Genomic DNA, 19491 nt, shown 5'->3' with positions numbered 1-19491 from the left:
AAAGTAGGATGGGTGAGAAGGTGGGGGGGGGTCTGGGAGAAGTTGAGGAAGGGGAAAAATCAGATCAAAATACGTTGTATGAAAAATATTTTTAAATAAAATGGGAGTAGGAGGGAGAACAAAGACATAGCCCTAAGATCGGAATGAGGATAAGAGGTACAAGAGTCATGAATCTCAGGACTTTCAAAGAAATAGATCTTTTCTGCTAAATATGAAAGAATTAAAATCAGCCATTGGGGTAAGAAGGATTTGAGGGAATCACTTAAATAAAATCTTCTTTCTAGGTAATATCAACAGTCAGTCACCTGTGGCCAAATTCCCAGCGGGCTTGCAAGGTTCTTCCCATGCAATTTTTTTTAAATCCAATATCCTTGTTAAAATTACAAGCAGCTTACAAAAAATGTGTTTGACAGTCTTAAACTTTAGGCAAAATACTTTTTGAACCCCTCAATAATACTGTGATCTTTTTTAGCCACATGGTATTCTTCAATGTTGTTCATTGGTGAAAATCTATAAACCTAATAATTAAACAGTAATTTGATAGCATGTGGCACACATAAAGAAATATCATTCAGCCACTAAAAATGTATAGAAATTCTTTTATAAACTAAGTTCTTAGTGTCTTAGAATTTACAGAGCTACTGCAGAGGATATTCCATACCTATTATCTGACCAGAACAAGGGCTTAACCGGTTTCTGTACACACTTGCTCTAATGTGTCTGCTAACAATGACCAAAAGAATAGAACCTTAATTTGTGTGAGCAGCTGTAACTTGAGGACTTTTCTGACTTTTCTGTTACAATTCAAAAGGCATAAGCTGTTGTAAGAAAAAAGAAGACAAGGAAGACAGACTGCCTTTTTCATATCATCTGTGCTTGAACTCTCTGTTTAAGAGTTCATGTTTTATAAAGCCATGGAAGCTTTAGTAAATGATACCTTCCACATTTATTTTAACTGCCACACATTTATCAGATTCTGTGAACATTATAATATTTTAGAGGTCAGATATACTGATAACCACCCAGATTCTAGAATCAAACTGAACTAGATACGAATCCCAGATCCTTCACTCTTGGGAAAGTTGTCTAACTTTTCTGAGCTACAGCTTCCTCATCCTTAAAGTGAAAGCACAATTGATCTGTTTAATAAAACACATAAGAAAATAAAATATAAAAGCACCTAATAAAAAAGCTGCCTAATGAAATATCTAAGAATGGAGTGTGTACAGAGTAAATATTACCTATATAGTTCTGATCAGTGTTGTTGTGTTGTTACTAATATTGATTACAGTAGCTGCCAGAACACTGGATAGGTGACTTTGGAAAGAGGTTTGCTCTGTATCCTAGAAAAGGATGGGGGCACAAGAGAATCAAGCGTCAAGATAGATTATGATACAGCTGTTTTGTGTGATTTGACTAAGTTCTGGTTCTCATTTGTGTTAGGTAGTGCCCCACAAGTCACCTGTAACCAAAATAAATTCCCCTTTTATTCACCATAAAATTCATTCTGCAAAAATTCTGTTCAGATGTGAACTTAATGTCTAGAGAAGGGAATGGTCTGGGACAGCAGCACATTACTTCATCATTAAAACACTTCATAGGAACCTTGAGGGTCTGGAATATGGATATGTTTAAATAGAAAAGATCACCAAAGACAGCAGATAGTGTACTCAAGGCAACATGGAAAAGCCTGATGCTAGATACCTGGTAGAATAACAGGAAAGTGGAGAAAGGTAGAGGAATAACAATGAAATAAAATCATTCATTGGTATCAGTGGAAGATGTTCAAGTCTCTTATATAAAGTATTTAAATATATATATAAATATTTAAAAATATATAAAAGTATTTGCATGTGATCTATGCACATTCTTTCTCATCCCTTAAATCATCTCTAACTTACTTACAATATCTAATACCATAATATCTTACAACATCTTACAATATCTAATACCAAATGCCATGTAAATGGTTGTTATGTTGTATTGTTTAGGGAATAACAAACTAATTTTACTTCTTTATCACACAGCCCCTCAGTGTCATACATTTCCCATCTGTCCACTTAAGAATCACCTCAACTGATTTCAAAGAAAACTCCCTGGCCAAAAAATAAAATAATGACAGAGATCACACACTAACAGGCTGCAAATCATTTAAATCATATTTTGAGTGGTGTATTATGGTAACCTATAAATAACTAATTGCGTAAAATTGCTTTAGTAGTTTCTAGGTGGCAGCTTTAATTAAAAGCACCAGAGACATTTAGAAGTTTAGAAATGGATGGCATGTAATTTGCCCTTTTACCAACCATAAAATGGTAATTAAGGAATTTGATTCACTTCTTCCTATTAAAAGTTTTATGAGAATAGCAAGTTCCTTCTAAATACAGTTTCTCTTCAGCAGAAGGTAGTAAGTTTGCTTTATCTATCTTCTCCAGCAGGGTAAGATGTTTAAATGTACAAATTCTTCAGATGTTAATTAGGGCATTTCCTTCCATGTAAAGTATTTGTTTTTAAGGCTTTAAAACATGAAAAGTATTAGAGTTAAAACTTTGATCATAGCCCTGTATTCTTCCAAGATCAGTACAAGATGACCCTGTAATTCCACGTTTGCCAAATGTATGGGGTTGAGCATGAAATCAAATAAATAGAAAGTCATTTTCTTATGAGTCTAGCACAGCTTGGTGATTTCTGGAGGAATCTTCTGTCTACAGTACACTAACATTCCAGGTAATCTGAAATCTTAACTCAGTAGCAGAGAAAGCAATCATCAGATGGTTTTAGCTTCATTAATCCTCTAGAAATACTAAATAAATGAGCAGGCATACAGAGTAAAACTCCAACAACATAAAGTCAACCAAGACATCTTTCAAAATGTGTGACTTTAACATCACCATGGGCTAAATCACATCTGAATATGGAGTCATAAAGCTTATTTTTATTTTTTTAATTGAACAATTGATTGCATTTTGGGGCCACTTCATCCAAGGATTACAGATGGCACATACAAGAAAGACAGCTGCCGTTTTGGTTTTAAATCAAAGAAAAGCGGGTTTTTACAAGTTATCTGTGCAAGGCACAAACTGGTAAAATGGGGGATGGTTAGATGGCTCCTCTTGTGCAGCCCACAGTTTGTCTCCCCTGGATAGAAAGCTAACTTTTTTTTTCCTCTTCCTTCACCCCAATCAGAAACAGATAAGCATTCAGTAGTTATGCTTTACAGTAGTACCTCCTTCAGTACACTAAAGGAGAACGGTATCATGAGCAGAGTATTTTCTCACCGATATTCTTCAGAATTTCTAGCAAATTGTGATAGAAAAGAAAAACAGACCTACTATTTGTATTATTTATCATTTTAAATATTTCTATAGAATGTGTGTGTCCCCTTACTGTCCACATCTAAAGGCTGTTTATTTTCTCATATGTCCCCATGCCTTACTAACCTCTGAGGCGTAATGAAAATACAAAATAACATCCAATGAAAAGTTCAGAACACGAAGTAGCATTGAGTATGTGCTGCTAAATCTGCAAAGGTGGGAATTCACTGTGTACCTATGACTGGAAAAGCTTGGAAGGAAGCATGTCTAAATATCTATGATCACTGCTACACAAGGAATTGTACGTCATTTTGATTTTATTCTCTTTAAGCTTCTGAGTAGGGATGGAGATGTAGCACCTTTTCTTTGCATGTACAGAGCTTCAGGGTCCAGCTACAGCACCACAAAATAACAGAATTTTACTCTATTTTATAAGTCACAAGAACACAAAGTATTATATTTTAATTAATTAGTTATTGAGTAAAATGCAACACACACACACACACACACACACACACATAATTTTAACACACACATACACTATCCTGTCCTATACCCTGATCCCTGGAGACACGGGTCTTGGTTTTCATGGATGACAGCTCTTCAGGAAAGAATATCACACTATAAAAAGTTGACAATGTGTTATTCTCATCTGAGCATTTGAAAGAACACCCGATGAAGGTGTCACACCATAATCCAAAGAATAAATGTTTTAAAAAAAACATTGCAATCCTACCAGCCTGATAGTAAAAATGTTTAATTACATATATTTCTAAAAAGTATTATAGAGAACAAAAATTTTAAGTAATCCATAATCTAATCATCAATCTAGGTAAGCCTAATGGTCTTGAAAAATATAAATGTTAATAAGTCTCTATTGCTTGAAAGTTTGAACTGTAGGGAAAGGTGTGAGGAGAAACCTCCAGGCTTCTTTCCCATAAACACAATCCTCTAACAGTCAGCCAGTTTAGCACATTGTTGCAAGTCCAACCACACCCATCCATTTTTTTCCTTACACAAAAGAATGTATGCTATTATGATTATTTTCTACCTAACATAAGATATTATGGTATATAACATAATATTTACCATTTCAACTATTTTGTATGTGTATTTCTCAAGCAATACATGCAGTCACATTCATGTACAACCAACACACTTACCTATTTCATATGTATTTCTTATGATGTCATATATCAAAGCCAGGGGGTCTCAGACATACCAGGCACAAACTCTGCTATGGACTCCAATTACATAAAAAAATCTTTCTATTGTTTGGGGATTTCATACATGTGTGTGTCTGTGTGTGTGTGTGTGTGTGTACATACATATATATATATATACATATATATATAATACATTTTTATCAAATCTGTCCCCCTACATAAATATTGAACATAAAAATCTAATACTACCTGTTATTTGTAGATACATAAATATGCAAAAATGTATTTTAAAATATATAAGAATGCTACACACTAACTTCAGAATAGCAATACTTCTAAGTAAATAAGGAAAGTGGGGGGAAGACTGAAGTAGTGGAGATTCGACTGTATCCATGATATTTTCTGTTTTCTGATGCAGGAACAAAGTAGTACCGTGTGTTAAATTTGAGTGATGGGTGCATGAGTATTAGTATTATTGTGTTCTGACTTGTCTACCACTTGAAATGCTGCATAGTTTTAAAACATTTTGAATCAGAAAGTGGGTTAGAGAACAACTTGAAAATTTATACCTGACAATTCCATTTCGAAAAGTATTTTGTTTTGTTTTGTTTTAAATAGGGCTTTTTTCTCTCAGTAGAGATGGTAGTCAAAATATTTAACAACATATGAGGCACAGGTAACAATACATGAGAGAATTTAAGAATGTTGGCCTTGAAATGGAGTCTTTAGAGCACTATCTGGTTAATAATATTCATCTCTTATTTCCTCAACTTACTGGATTTAAGCCTCTCCTGTTAGCTTCAGGCTTACCAGCACTTTTCATACATACCCATCCTCAGAGCTGCCTAAACGGCTGACTGTGAACTTCCTGAAAAAAGCATCAATGTAATGAGTCAACTTTATCATTAACCAAAGTCAATGTTTCCTTGGGAGTGGGTTCTGGCCCATTTACAGTGTCTCCCTGAGGAATCACAGGATTAACCACTCAAATGTGAGGTTATCTTCCAGCCTCAAATATCAAAGCCTAGCCAAGAAGCTCCAATGTTATTTGCTCTATTTTTCTTCCAGTTTCATTTACTAGCTGTTCCATTTGGTTTTCAAAATCTTGTTAAAGTGTGTAATGGATTTGGGGGAAAGGAAGGTGGGTAGGTGGCCCAATTTTACCAGTATTTACTCAGGAAAGGCAGCTGATTATAACAGTAATTTCCCTGAGTGGCCAAGAACCATTTCTCATTTTGGAAGGCATCTCTAACCCAAGAAAATTAAAGCCATACTAACAGATTGACAAGTCTGCTTTGTCCCTCCCCAAGTTCAAATCTATCAGAATGGACTTTTCTAACAATATTACCACTGTTTTCTTCTACAGTCCTCTCTCTATCATCTTGAACAAAGTAAAATCAGAACTGCAGAAACTCTACTGCTCTGGCCCTGCTTTAGGACTTAGTTTCACAAGGTGCCCTTTCACTTTTTCCAAAATAGTAAAATGGGGGTAGGGGACATGTCTAGGGAGAGTGAACTGAATAGGGGCTATGTTAGGTGATATAAAAACTAAAGCTCATTAAGCAAGAAAATGTTTGTGAAATCACAGGTTTCACAAATAAAATAAAAATACCCTCTTTTTTATTTTTAATGCTGGGCAGTATTTTATTTCCCAAGTATATTGGGTCCAGTTTTGACATTAAGAGTTTATTTCAAAGAATCAGTTTGAATGTTTACAGGATGCTATCCAGATGTCACAGATGGCCCAAACCACCAGCATGTGAGCCGAACATAATCTTCTCTTATTCCTAAAAAAGTTAGAGATGTTTGGACAATTGAATTATGGAACCACTGAAGCTTCAAAATATCATGTGTGAAAAATATTTCATTATGCCTCTGTTTGATTTTGTTATTTATAAGGCTCACTGTTATTAATTACTTTCTAATTGCTTATATTGTTCAATTTCTAATAAAGACCTGAGTCATTTATTCTGTACACAGATAAAATCCTCCTTTATGCAGGAACTATGCTAATGCCAGTTGCACAAAAGCCTCCTTGTTATCAGACCAATATCCAGAGATGCCATCATCTTAATTAATACTTTCAATATATTTAACTGATATTAATAAAACACTGGTGTCAATAGTACCACATTGCAATTCATAAGGCTCCCACTAATTTTAGCTGCTTTGCCAAATCAGCATCATCATCCCAGTATATCTTATTAGGAAAAGAAGCATGTTCTCTGAGTTCCACTATTTGGTTGAGCTTTTCAAACAGTAAATTCAAAATTCTTCAAGAAAGTAAAAAGGCATGGCCCTGCCTTTCAGTAGAATATAATCTGTTTGGGAAGACAAGAGATGAATCATTAGGTTGTAGGATATCAACATTAAACATTGTAAGGGTTCAAGAAATTATTAATATCTTAGGATTGAAAGAAAGGAGGTCCGGAAAATGAGCAGAAGGGTAAAGGGCAAAGTAACCTGAAAAGGGGGCTAGACACAGGGATAAAATAAAACTGAGAACTAGAGTCAAACCTTTATCCAAAATAGGTTAAGTCAACTCTAAAAGGAAAAGGAATTCAAAGAACAAAGTAACTGTAAATGACACATGAATGGTTTACCTCTTCCTGTGAGGAAATGGATTCGTTACAAAGGTCCTAATAATTATACAAGTACAAATGTATTGTTGTGCTCATTTCTTTGTTTATTTGAATTGAAGTTTTGTGTATCCCAGGCTGGCCTTGATTTTGCTATGGAAATGAGCCCAGCCTTATAAACTACCTGATCCTCCTGCCTTTACATCCAAGTGCTGGTGATTACAGGCATGTGCTACTAGGCTCAGTGTAAAATGTGTTCTTGGTCCAGTTCGAAACCTATCACATTCTTAGTAGCAATGCAGGCTTTAGATGAGCAACTTCATGTCATGTTATACCTCAACCTTACCCACTTGGAATTGCATCCCATGCCTCTTCTAATAGAATCCGAAGATTTCTACCATCCAAGGAAACCAATAAAATCGCCAAGAAAATACCTCCATCAAGACATTTGCAAATATTAAGTCAGTTTGTATATTGTGAATCTTGTGGCTAGATGGGTACTGCACCTTGAAAGAACAGGATTAGAACACTAGATAGAAGAAAGGGCATTGCAGGCAGAGACAATGGGGCAGGCAAAACAATGGGGATTAAAAAGTGGTGTGTTTCAGAGCTAACATAGACTGCTTTGACTGGAAAAATAATACTGGATGTTATGCAGACTGATCACCACTGTCAGCATGGAGCAGATGCTGACAGAATTACACACGGCGCTTCTGCCATCAAAGTCAAGCTATGTTGAAGTAGGTAATCATCTACTAGATAAACCACAGCACGATACCAGAAAACTAACTGTTAATCACAACCATGAATAAATATTAACATCACTCGTGTTCACCTTTTGGAAGGCTCTCACAGACAAGACAGCTGTTATTTTATTTGGCCTTTACAGTAATCTGCTGACATGGGCAGCTCAGCTATTATTCCTATCATTAGACAAAGATGAAAAGCTGAGCACTGGGAGCTTAGGTACATTGGTTCAAGCTACAGCCTCACAGTCTGAATTTCCTCTTCCTCTCCTATCACTCATGAACATATCTGTGTGGTTCAATTTAGAGAACGAAAGGTATAGAAATGGCATGGGGATGACCAACCAAGATGAGACATGGGAAATGACAAACATCTAGCTTTTTTCAATTCCTTTTTGCATAACCTTCTCATGCCCAAGATTATCAAACTTGTAGATCAACTTGGGGAGGAGGGGAGGTGCACAGAGTTCTCTGCTTCATGAAACTGAATATCCTGAATATCTTACTTTAACTCAGTTGTCATATTTTATTGTTGTTTGTTTAAATTTTACTCTGTGTGTGTGTGTGTGTGTGTGTGTGTGTGTGTGTGTGTGTGTGTGTGTGTTTGCAAACAGATTTCAGAGAGCACAGCAAATTATGGGAATCAGTTCTCTCTTTCCACCATATGGGCCCCAGGGATCTGTGTCAGATCATCATGACTGGCAGCAACTGCCTTAAGCAATGGAGCCATCTTGCTGGTCCTCAGATGTCATGTGTGTTTGCATATGTGTGAGAGAATGAGAAAGAGCCTACACATGCATGTTGTTGTTGTAGTTGCCCATTATTGGTTGACCTCAAATTGATCTTCCTTAATGTCTCTTGAACTTTATTTAAAGGGTTGAAAAATTGTATGCACATGGTGCTCATTACCTTGTCTTACCTTTCACAAATGTCTACTTCTTCTGCCATTAGCTTCAGTCATCAAGAAGGAATTTTGTATGGACATTCTGTATTATTTTTGAGAGTGCTCTAACATGCAAATAATTATCCTTAAAAATATTCACTCTTCTTTAGTTAACCTACTTTTTTGAATAGTAAGCACAGCAGCTCCATATCCTGCTTTTACTGATCATTTGGGCCAAGGTATTCTACTTAGTTTGCTTTTTTATTAGAACATCTTGGTCATTCCCATACCTTGAGACTCATTTTCCCCAGAGTGAAACAACTGCAATTAGCTCTTTGCTGGTCCATTGGCAATGAATGAACTTTCCTACCTAAGGCTAATTGTTCATATAAGGATCTTGGGAGGCACTTGTTTTCTTAGAATGGCAGAAGCATTTCTTTTAAAGTGTATCTGAGTCATGTCCTATATCTTAGCCTGCATAATAGACCAAGCCCTTTTAAATCATACCCCAGATGCATCTTTTGGGCAAGAATTTTATCATTAAAAAAGCAAGAAATGCACATCTCAATTTGGGCTAGAATCATCTACTTACCCAAATCTCTCTTGCTTATACACACAACATACACACAAACTTCTATAAAGCAATGCAAAATAATTACATCAGTATTGGTGTCAAGTTTCCTTAACCAACCGCACAGCATAGAGCTTCACTTGTTTGATTATCTGTATGAAAACTTTAACCAGCTTATAAAATTGTGAAGGCTTTTGCCTCAATATTTCCATGGTACAGAATTTCTCCCAAGCTAACAAAATTGTTTTCAAGCACTACCTTGTCTCTGTGGTGAGTCTAACACAGGGCACTATGTTGACAAAGGTTACATAAGATTTTACAGACTCATATCTTCTACTATTTGTCAGTCCATTATATGAAGACCTAAAATGTTGAAATATTGCCTGGATGGAAACCATTGTCTATGATTATAAGTTTGGAAATGTCAATTTCACAAGAAATAATAGCAGTGATTGTGTGAGTTATGATGCCACTTAGCAATACCATAATATTTTATCCTCTTCATAACCCTTTCATTTCCATGTCTCTTGTGATCCTCAGAACATTTTACTTTGTGTAATGGGGAATGTACAGGCAAAGAAAACAAGACACCAAATGATAAAATGCCATACATTAAGTCCTATGAGAAATATGGAGCAGACACACCCTGAAAAATCTATCTCTAACCTTGGATCCAATGTTCTCTCTGCTCTCTCACATGCAGTCAGGCAAATTAGTGAGAAATCTTGAGCCATCTGTGTTTCTTCATATCTCCTGACACAGTAAGTTAGAACAAGATTATAAGAACCGAACACAAAGCTGTGCCGACAGAGCAGAGTGAATTTGTTGTGGGGGAGCATGAGGCTATTTGGGATTGCAATCTCCACAGATCAAATTCACTTTCGGTTAATTTGATCTATGGTCTTTCATCTCTCTCTTCTTGCTTGTCAAAGCCCCCTCTTTCTATACTCAAACCATCACTAATTGATAAGACTATCTTCCTCTTAATGCTCTTTAGAAAAAGATTATCATTGCAGCCTTCCTCAACTCATTTTAGAGACATTGATGTGTAGCTTTTGACCTCCTGGCATGCTTTATTTTACTTCAAGTTTAGATGTGCACCAATAAAAACACATGCAAATTTAGCCTATTTCTTGATCACTTATGCTCAGGTATCCTGGATTTTTTTTTAAATTAAAAAAAACAGAAAAATACATTTTTATCCTCAAGAAGCTTATTATATAATCAGATCATGTTTGGAGAATTCACATTAAAAACACATAAATAAAATGATAGCTTCTGCAGTTTAGGAAACAGAGAGCTCATAGTGAATTAAAGTTTGCAGAGAAAGCTTCAAGAAATAGAAGTGGCTTAATTTCTTCATCTAAAAATGATATTAATATCTGCTACACATAGTTATTATTAGTATTAAGTGAGAATATATGTGTAAAGACTCTAGCACTGAACCTAGGAAAACATAATACACGCAGCAAATCGACATGATCATTGTATACTGGACATCCTGTGTGGGTTTTCAATGATGTTAACCCAGATTTCATCCTGAATTCATTGGGAATTCAAAATACATCTTCAGATTCCAGGTTATACCTACTCTAATAAGATACCCCTTACAACCATAATTTTTCCACTCCTGTGACATCCTGACTTGCCCCAAACTAGTGCTTATATAACGGCACTGTGTTCCTTGATTTGTCTCCATAACCCCCACCAGTTTCTGAGCCTCTCAAGGGCAATGTTACATCTTTTCTTTTTACCATGCTATGATTTTTACCATACCATACTTAGCAACAATGCCTAACAGATAACAGGTGTAAAGTAAATGGTGAACAAATCAGTAAAAGGCAAAACAGATTCTTCAATCAGATTTTACAAAAAAAAAAAAAAATACTGCTTGGTGGGCACAGGAGAGCTGTTCCTTCACTTTGCCTTGCAACGAAGCTGAGGCTTAAGCTTTACAAGCTGAAGAGAAAACAAAATGCTCCAAACTGGAACTGTCTGTCTTTCTCAAAATCAAAATTCTTGGTCAAGTCGTTTACCAATCTATTGTTCCTTGTGATAACTCTGAAGCGCTTTAAAGAAGGTTCTCATTCATCAAATATAGAGGACATTGCAGTCAGTAGGACATTCCTTTGAGTGTTTGTCATTTCAAATGTCTATTTATATACCTTGGGAATGACCTTTACTGCTTAGAACTTACTATAACTTTTTATTAAGCAGAATATCCAATTAAGTACCTCACACCATTCACTAGCCATGCAGTACTAGAATGAGTTTATTAGTGTCTCCTCTTGGAGAAATTCTGATTGCATTGTTAACCACGCAGAGAAATCATCTCAACTGTTCATTAAAGTCTGCCTTCTTCTAACTGATAGTGACACGCAGGCATCTAAAATCCTCCAAGTTCTAGAAGCTTCATTAGTAGCTACCTAGCAAGAGAAATTAATGGGTTCATTGTGCAGAAGAATCTTGGCCCTTTCTGATCCCAGTAGGTAATTAAATGAACAACAGTTAGGTCTGCTGGAGAAAATATGCTTCTGCCTAGATGTGTTTGCATATGCACCATACATATGATATCAATTTTAAGAGAATTTGAATGCACATAAAAAAAAGTAAAATATGTTTATCTCTCTTTGACTTAAAAAAAAAACTTTAGGATCAACTGGTCAGAGTTGGCTACACAATTCAGCACTTACTACTGGGGATTAAGCTGGTACCATATTAAATTTAGGGTATTACCTAGAAGTTGATTTTAGCAATTTATTACTGTCTCACAAAAAGAGCATATTGAAGAGGGAAAAAATACAGTATTTCAGTTTTCTAGTTGGTGGAGCTATAGATGGAGAGGACTTTATGACTACTTTTCAAACCTTATATTCTGGAAAAAACTTTCATTTCTTCACATAGAAATAATAAAAAATTAGCTTTAACAGCTGTAATTTTTAAATGATATTCAGAGACATCTTCTGCCAACATTTGAAATTGGCATTGTATACAACCGAAGCCTCTGATTTTTCTGTTATCTAATTTGGGGTTTTAGCTGCTATTTTCGTGCTATCTAGCTCTACGTCTGGACTCCCAGTGATCACATCAGCATGCCCCCTTTCCTTCAGTATTGATCAGTAGCATCCTGTTCCCCAATAGGTGATAAATTTATTAGTAACTATCTAGGCTGTTTCAGCTTTAAGCAGTTGTCTTCCTAAGAATTATAGTATTTATTCATTGGAGGATAATAAGACAAGAGAAGAAGTCAAACAATTTCACCTGTAATTTGCAGCCATTTCATACAGAGTGATGCTTCACTGAGAAAAGAGCCTGCGGTTCAGATATTATATAATGCCCCCTATTTTGCATATGACGTTGTAAATAATTTCTTTTACAAGATGCACTTTATTTATGAGCAAGTCCCTTCATAGAAGCTGCTTGTTGGGGCTTAATGTTGATGAATGGAGACAGCACTATTCACACTTCCAGGTTATGGTCTGTCAGTACTTTCATTATGTGCACTAATTTACAGGGATTTATTTATTTTCTCACAAATGTAAAAATGTGCTCCAAGCTAAACATGCTGTACAGGCATCTGAGCCCAATGTTTTCCTTGGTGGGGGTGGGCGAGTATGAGGACTCAAGCTGTTGTGTGTGTTGTTCTTCCCACTTCTATCCCCACCCACTTGGCATTAACTGTCTGAACTCATGCTAAGTCAGAGATTCATATTTTCTTGGGTTGTTTAAGAATCAACACTGGTTACATTTTAAATCCTGGAAGTGATTTTTCTGAATGCTATTTAAATCTTTTCTTATCCAAAGACTGTGCAATAGTGTATTGTAAGTGCTAATGAAAACACTGACAATTAGCACATCAAAGGGCATGACTGTTAAAATAAATTATGCACACAACATTGGACACCAAGGTTTGGAAATCAGAGTAAAACAACGTAAATACATGAAACTAAATTGAATCTGCAGATCCTGCTAGCCCCAGATGGCTTTATGTGATCTGAAATCACTCACTTTCACATCTCTGAAGAATAAAGCTTGAAATATACTGGGTATGTGTCACATTCTCCCACTAAGTCTAACAAGCACTAATACATCATACTGAGCATCACTATCACAATTCTCACTATAGGATGGAAAACCTTCAAAATAATGAACAGAAATAATTCTCTTTGTCCTGCATGAAACTTCTAATTTGAATTTTACTTCCATTGAAAACTGAATATATCTTCATATATAATATATCTTAAATACTCTCACAAGGGAAGAATTGGTGAAACTGTTCTTTGGGAGATTGTTGTGTTTGGTTAGATTGTTGACTAGTATGCAAAACACCAATCAGACAGGTCCCTCAAAGCCCGTTCTACTATTTCTTTATCAATGTCAAGCTTAAATGTGATGTGACTCAATAAATGTTAATTAAAGAGTCCCAAGAAAAAAATAAGTATGTTTGGGACTTGGACCTTGATAAAAAGAGCTTGATTTACAAATATAAAAAGGAAAATATTCTACAAACTGTCAGCAAAATACACCCTGGAGTGAGTATTTAATAATCCCAGACTTATTTCAAGGGACACTCATCTGTGGAACCCAGCTGACGTTAACAGACACAGAGAAAAGGATAGGTTCACAATGGTTAGTGCTTCACCAAACTCAAAAGTGGACAAAGGATGTAAAGGCCAAGATTATCCTCCCTGGGTTAGCCCAAATTCTCTACCCTGATAGAGTCAGGGAATCTGACAGTCAAGACTCAAAATTGTCCTTCGAAGTTATCAGCATAAAGATGCAAATGTTGGCTGCCATTAGAATCTAAAATGGACCTCAAATACGCAAGGATTAAAGGTCCGGTGTGCAAGATGGCACTACTGGGATGTAGTAGAAACTTTAAGGCCCAGTGAAATGTCTTCCAGTCATTGAAGGTGTGATCTTGAAGGGAACAATAGGACCTTGCCCCTTCTTCCTCTATTTCCAGTTGTAAGGTCTTCTACCACCATGCATTCCCATTGTGAACTGTCAGTAGAGGTCCCAAATCAGTGAAACCAACCCACAGTGGTTATAAATTCCAAAGTTATAAATTAAAATCAATTGTTCCTCTTTTCAAGCTGATTGCTTATAATACTTTTGTTCCGGTAACAGAAAGCTGATGAACACATTTCCCCTAGATTACTTAGAGAACAATTTATTTTCTACATCAGTGGGGAACCTACTCTCACTTTCAGAGGATCTGATTCTCTCTTTCCTACCTCTTAGTAAAAGCAACACTTAGCTTTATTTTTAGCACTCTTACTAAAGTTTTGTTTGTTTCTCTTAATCCCCACTTCAGTACACAAAGAATCCTTATCCTTTGGCCCTCCAAGAGTCTAGCATAGTGCCATTCAGTACCTACTTAGTAAGTGACTCATGATTTCCCACAGTTTGAGCACACCTACTCTTAGAAGTGTTCTCTCCAGGATTAAGCTTTGCCCTCCTTTGTCTCCGGGCTTCAGTCTTGGTCTTTTATTCAACCCTCTCATGAGTGTGAAATCTTAAATTCTATATTTGGCGATATTTAATATAGAGACCTTAGAAGGAGGTCTTAAATCAGAGGCCTCTAATGCAAACCAGATAAAAATTTTGGCAGTTAAAAAAATGATTTTGCCAAAACAGATACAGAAACAAAGAGCAGATATTCCCCTTGGCTCATCATCAACCAGAATGTTCTTTGGGGGAGGAATAAATGTTCCTGTGCCATCATCATTTGACTTGCACCAATTTTACGAGTCTGTTTATTGACTTCATTAAAGGTACATATACTTCTAAAAATGATAAAGGGATTTGTTGACATGAAATGTTCTTTTTTGGATATAGTATTATCCTTGGAGGACTGACAAAAAACATAAAACGTTTTAAGAGGATTTTTACGGAAAATTAAAATGAATCTAAGTTTTATAAATGTTAAGAATACTTTATAAGGAACATAGAGATTGATCAATTATATCCCTGAGCCAAATCTGAATATTAACCTCATGCCAATGCATTAGCTCATCTACGAGCAAGCAGCTTAATAGGTTGGATTTCTTTTTTGCAGTTATAGTGAATGAACATATGGCTTTTCACATGTTATTAAAGTTCTCTATCACTGAGATACATCCTTAACCATTTTTCCTGTGTCTGGTGTTTGTGTGTGTGCACATGTAATGTGGGAGGTACAGTCACTCATGTGGGCATGTGTAGAAGCCAGAGGTTGACATTCAGATGTCTTTCTCAATAATTTCTCCGTCTTTTATTTTGACAAAGAGTCTCTTCCCTGAATTTGGAGATCTACAATTTGATTAGCATGACTGGACAGTGATCCCCTTCCCCTTTCCATGGCCTGGGTCACAGCCATATACAGCTTGGGTTCTTGGGGTCTGAACTCAGATCCACATGTGCTTTAGAATTGACCTATAGAGCTTTAAGTTTGCCCTCCCTGGGGTGACAGGGAATGAAGACACTGCAAACACTCTTACAGAAAAGCTTGGCTTGGGTAGGTCAATGCACTCTGATAGAGATGCAGCAACAATAGCCCCAAATGTCAGCTCATTTGTTATACACAGCGTAATGAGGAGGCATGTAGAGGATCTCTGTAGGAAATCTCTGTAAGGGAGCAGTGTCAAGTTGGGGTCATCCCAGAGGATAATAGTTTCAGCATAAAAAGTCAACATTCATACTTGCACCAGGGGAAAACTTCATTCCTCTGAGCCTGACCTAGGGATGGCTTTACCATTTCCATGGGTCTGACACAATGGGATCCTTGACATGGCCGTGCTCATTTCAATAATACTCGTTCACTCAGGACTTCCTCCACTCCTAACATTTATACTTACATAGCAAGCGCTTTAGCAGCTGAGCCATCTCTCCAGCTTCCATTTTGCTCATTTAAAACAGACTTCTACTAAGTTGTCCAAGACAGCCTAGAAGTTGCAGTCATCCTGCCTCCGCCTCTTGAATAGCTGAGATTACAGGCTTGTGACACCAAGTCCCGATTACATTAGATGTACAAATTGTCTTTAGATGATTATCTTTAAATTTTATTGTTGTTGTTGTTGTGATAAAAAAAAATGCCATGATAAAAACCACTTGAAAATTCACTTTGGATTAAAGTTCTGGAGTTCTACATTCCATTGTGGTGGGAATACATGGAAGTAGGCCAGGAAGATGACAAGAATGTGAGACTGGCTGGTCACAGTGCATCCACACTCAGCAAGCAGAGAGAGAGTAAGCAGGACCAGGGTATTAAATCAGCAGGCCTCCCAGTAACTTGACTCCTTCAGTGAGGCTCTAGTTCCTAATCATTCTACAACTTTCTCAAATAATATCACAAGCTGGGGACAGTGTCGTCTAAACCTATAGGAGACATTTTGCATTCAAATCACAGCAGTGACTTTATATTTTGCCAGGCAAATGTGCGTGTGTGTGTGTGTGTGTGTGTGTGTGTGTGTGTGTGTGTGTCTGTGTCTGTGTCTGTGTCTGTGTCTTGTTGTGCTTTATTAAAATAGTGTATTTATTATTACAGAATTTTTTAACTTTCACATATGCTTGGTAGATTTCATTGAGTCTGAATAAAAGGGAAATGAGAAAAATTTAGGTGCACAATTTTTAAAGCAGAGTAGTTTCCTCCTTATGTGAAACTTCAGTTTGCACAAATTTAGTTATCTGAAAAAATATTAAGTGAAAATATTAATAATTAGTAAGTTTTCAATTACATAGTATTCTGAGTGCCATGATAAAAATCTCACACCATATTGCCTCATCTTTCTGTAATATGAAACACCCAGACTGTCAATGCTATATTTACTACCTGCCTATAAACCACTTAGCCATCTCAGTTCTCAGATCAACTGTTGTCGTATCTCAGTGCTTGGGTTCAAGTAACCTGAATATAGTAGCATAATGTATATATCACTCACCTTATTTAATCTCAATATATAGTTATTTTGTCATCTTGCATGGTCACAAGAATAAAGAGGTTGATGTGCTGGGCAGAAGACTCAGCTGGTAAAGTGCTTGCCTTATAAACACAAAGACCTGAATTTAATCCTCAAAACTCATATTTAAAAAGACATGCATGATGACATACACTTGCACTCCCAGTGCTGGGAAGGCAGAGACTGCTTAATCTCTAAGTCTTGTTGTCGGTCAGCCTAGTCTATTCAGCAAGTTCTAGGCAGTGAGCATCCCTGTTTAAAAAAAACAAAGATAGTGACTGAGAAGTAACATTCAGAATTTGCCTCTGGCTTCCACACACATATGCACCTTTGTACACTGGGATACACGTAAACTCACACAGGCATGCAAATATACCTAAACCTAAAAATAAGAGTTTTTTATTATTAGGTTATAGTAGTTAATCTCTTACTGTGCCTAATTTATAAATTACACTTCATCATATGTATCACAGCGATATATTCAAATAAGGATTTATATGAAAAATGTAGTATATGTAGGGTTCAATATTATTCACCCACCACTGCATGTCCTCACATGAAGGGCCTGCTCACATGAAGGAGTCTTACTGTAATCCCACACAGGTATTTCAAGAACATTCTGAAAAATGCAAAGAAAATGGGAAGTGAACGATATGCTCCTTGTGTAGGTTAGATGATTTTCCCATCTATTATTTCATATGATTTTTAAATAGTAACCTAGGCATATAATTGCCTGCTCAGCTCAGTTTATCAAAGAAAGGGTTATAAAACTGAGCCCTGCCCCAGTTCTCAGCCAAAAAGGGGAGGGGGAGTCAGTTGGTGACCATAGATAAGGCAGAAAATTTTTTCTTATTTTACTAAAGATAAAGCTGAAATTTGAGAGCAAATACTTCAGAGTGAAATATCAGTTATAATTCATACATTCATTACTAGATGGCAAGCTTTCTACTATTATAATACACATTTCAAGAAACCAGGCTGGAATTAACACTACACAAAAGCTTCCATTGCCTGTCCCTCACACACTGGCAGCATTAAGTAGACTCTGTGGGTTAAAAAAAAAAAAGAGTACATAAAGCTGGGAGGGAACATGATGGGAGACATAGAGGGGAGGGATTTGATCCAAACATGTTACATACATACATGACATTTAAAACAATAAATGAAAAAGAAGAAAAATCAGAATCAATTCATTTATTTTTCTCGAAGCTTAGCCTCTCTCTGTATAATGCCACAACTTTCCTCTCCAACCATCTTTTAAAAAGGCAATACAGAGAAAAGTCTTCAGTCGAATTCATATTACAAATTCACTTTAAACTAAATAAAATCTCTTGAAAATAACACTAATCTTTTCCAAGTCAATTATTTCCTACTGCAACCATGGAAATAAGCAGTGGTCTGAGTACCAACATCGTTAAACAAAATGTGACAGACATTACCTCCTCTGATTTTCCTTATTTTATCTCAAAGATACTTTCTGACTGCACATAGGGGTAAGCAAACAGCAAAAGAGCACTGGCATAAAGGCGGATAAACAAAACAATTAAACCCAGCTCTATCTTTGTATGTTACTTTTTGTCATTTCGTTTCCAAACACTGCAAAAATGAGTATGTGTTCCAGCCCTCGTCTCCCATTTCTGTCTGTGCTGAGCTAAACTAAATCCATTTCCGTGGCTCTTTCAAGATACAGAACTTAGCGTAAATGTGGTCCACTAGATTATTAATGCTAATTTCCTTTTTCCCACCAGGCATCACAGTTGATAGGAATGGATTCATTTACTTTGTGGATGGGACTATGATCCGAAGAATTGATGAGAATACTGTGATCACAACTGTAATTGGCTCAAACGGTCTGACTTCCACACAGCCATTGAGCTGTGACTCAGGAATGGACATCACTCAGGTAGGCACTGCTGCTTTTTAAGCATTATCACCATTTGGCATCGTGGAAATGGATAACAATTTTCTCATGCAGAAATTACATAAAAAGGAAGCCTGGTGCATCTGCTGTAATGTCAGATAGCAGAATCTCCTTTTTATGTAAGTTACTTTTTTTTTCCTCCTCAGAAAGCTTTGGGGAAAATGGTGAGCTAGGATGGGAGAAATATTAAGAAGAATGTTGATATAACAACACCTCCTAAATTTGAACCAATTAAAATTGGATTTTTTCACCTAAAATATATAATGCTGCTATTTTAAATTAGTGTATTTCATTATTTATATATTGGGGGAGTAGAGAGATGGGCAACGCAAGTGGAGACCGTATGAATACTGGGAATCAATCAGGTCACC

General features: G+C 36.3%; 1 protein-coding gene across 1 annotated transcript in view; it reads left to right on the top strand.

Moving 5' to 3' along the window:
- Tenm1 (teneurin transmembrane protein 1) overlaps positions 1-19293 on the top strand; it is a 519119-nt gene extending 499826 nt beyond the window's left edge. The window contains exons 23-24 of the mRNA XM_059251544.1: positions 18948-19102; positions 19267-19293. Of these exons, the coding sequence (XP_059107527.1) occupies positions 18948-19102; positions 19267-19293 (182 nt within the window). The remainder of the gene's footprint in view (positions 1-18947; positions 19103-19266) is intronic.
- Positions 19294-19491: the final 198 nt, after the last annotated feature.

The sequence above is a fragment of the Peromyscus eremicus genome, chromosome X (assembly GCF_949786415.1).
Source record: "Peromyscus eremicus chromosome X, PerEre_H2_v1, whole genome shotgun sequence".
In the NCBI taxonomy this organism is placed as follows: domain Eukaryota; kingdom Metazoa; phylum Chordata; class Mammalia; order Rodentia; family Cricetidae; genus Peromyscus; species Peromyscus eremicus.
The sequence above is the reverse complement of the archived record's forward strand: the minus strand, read 5'-3'. Positions and strand labels throughout refer to the sequence as shown.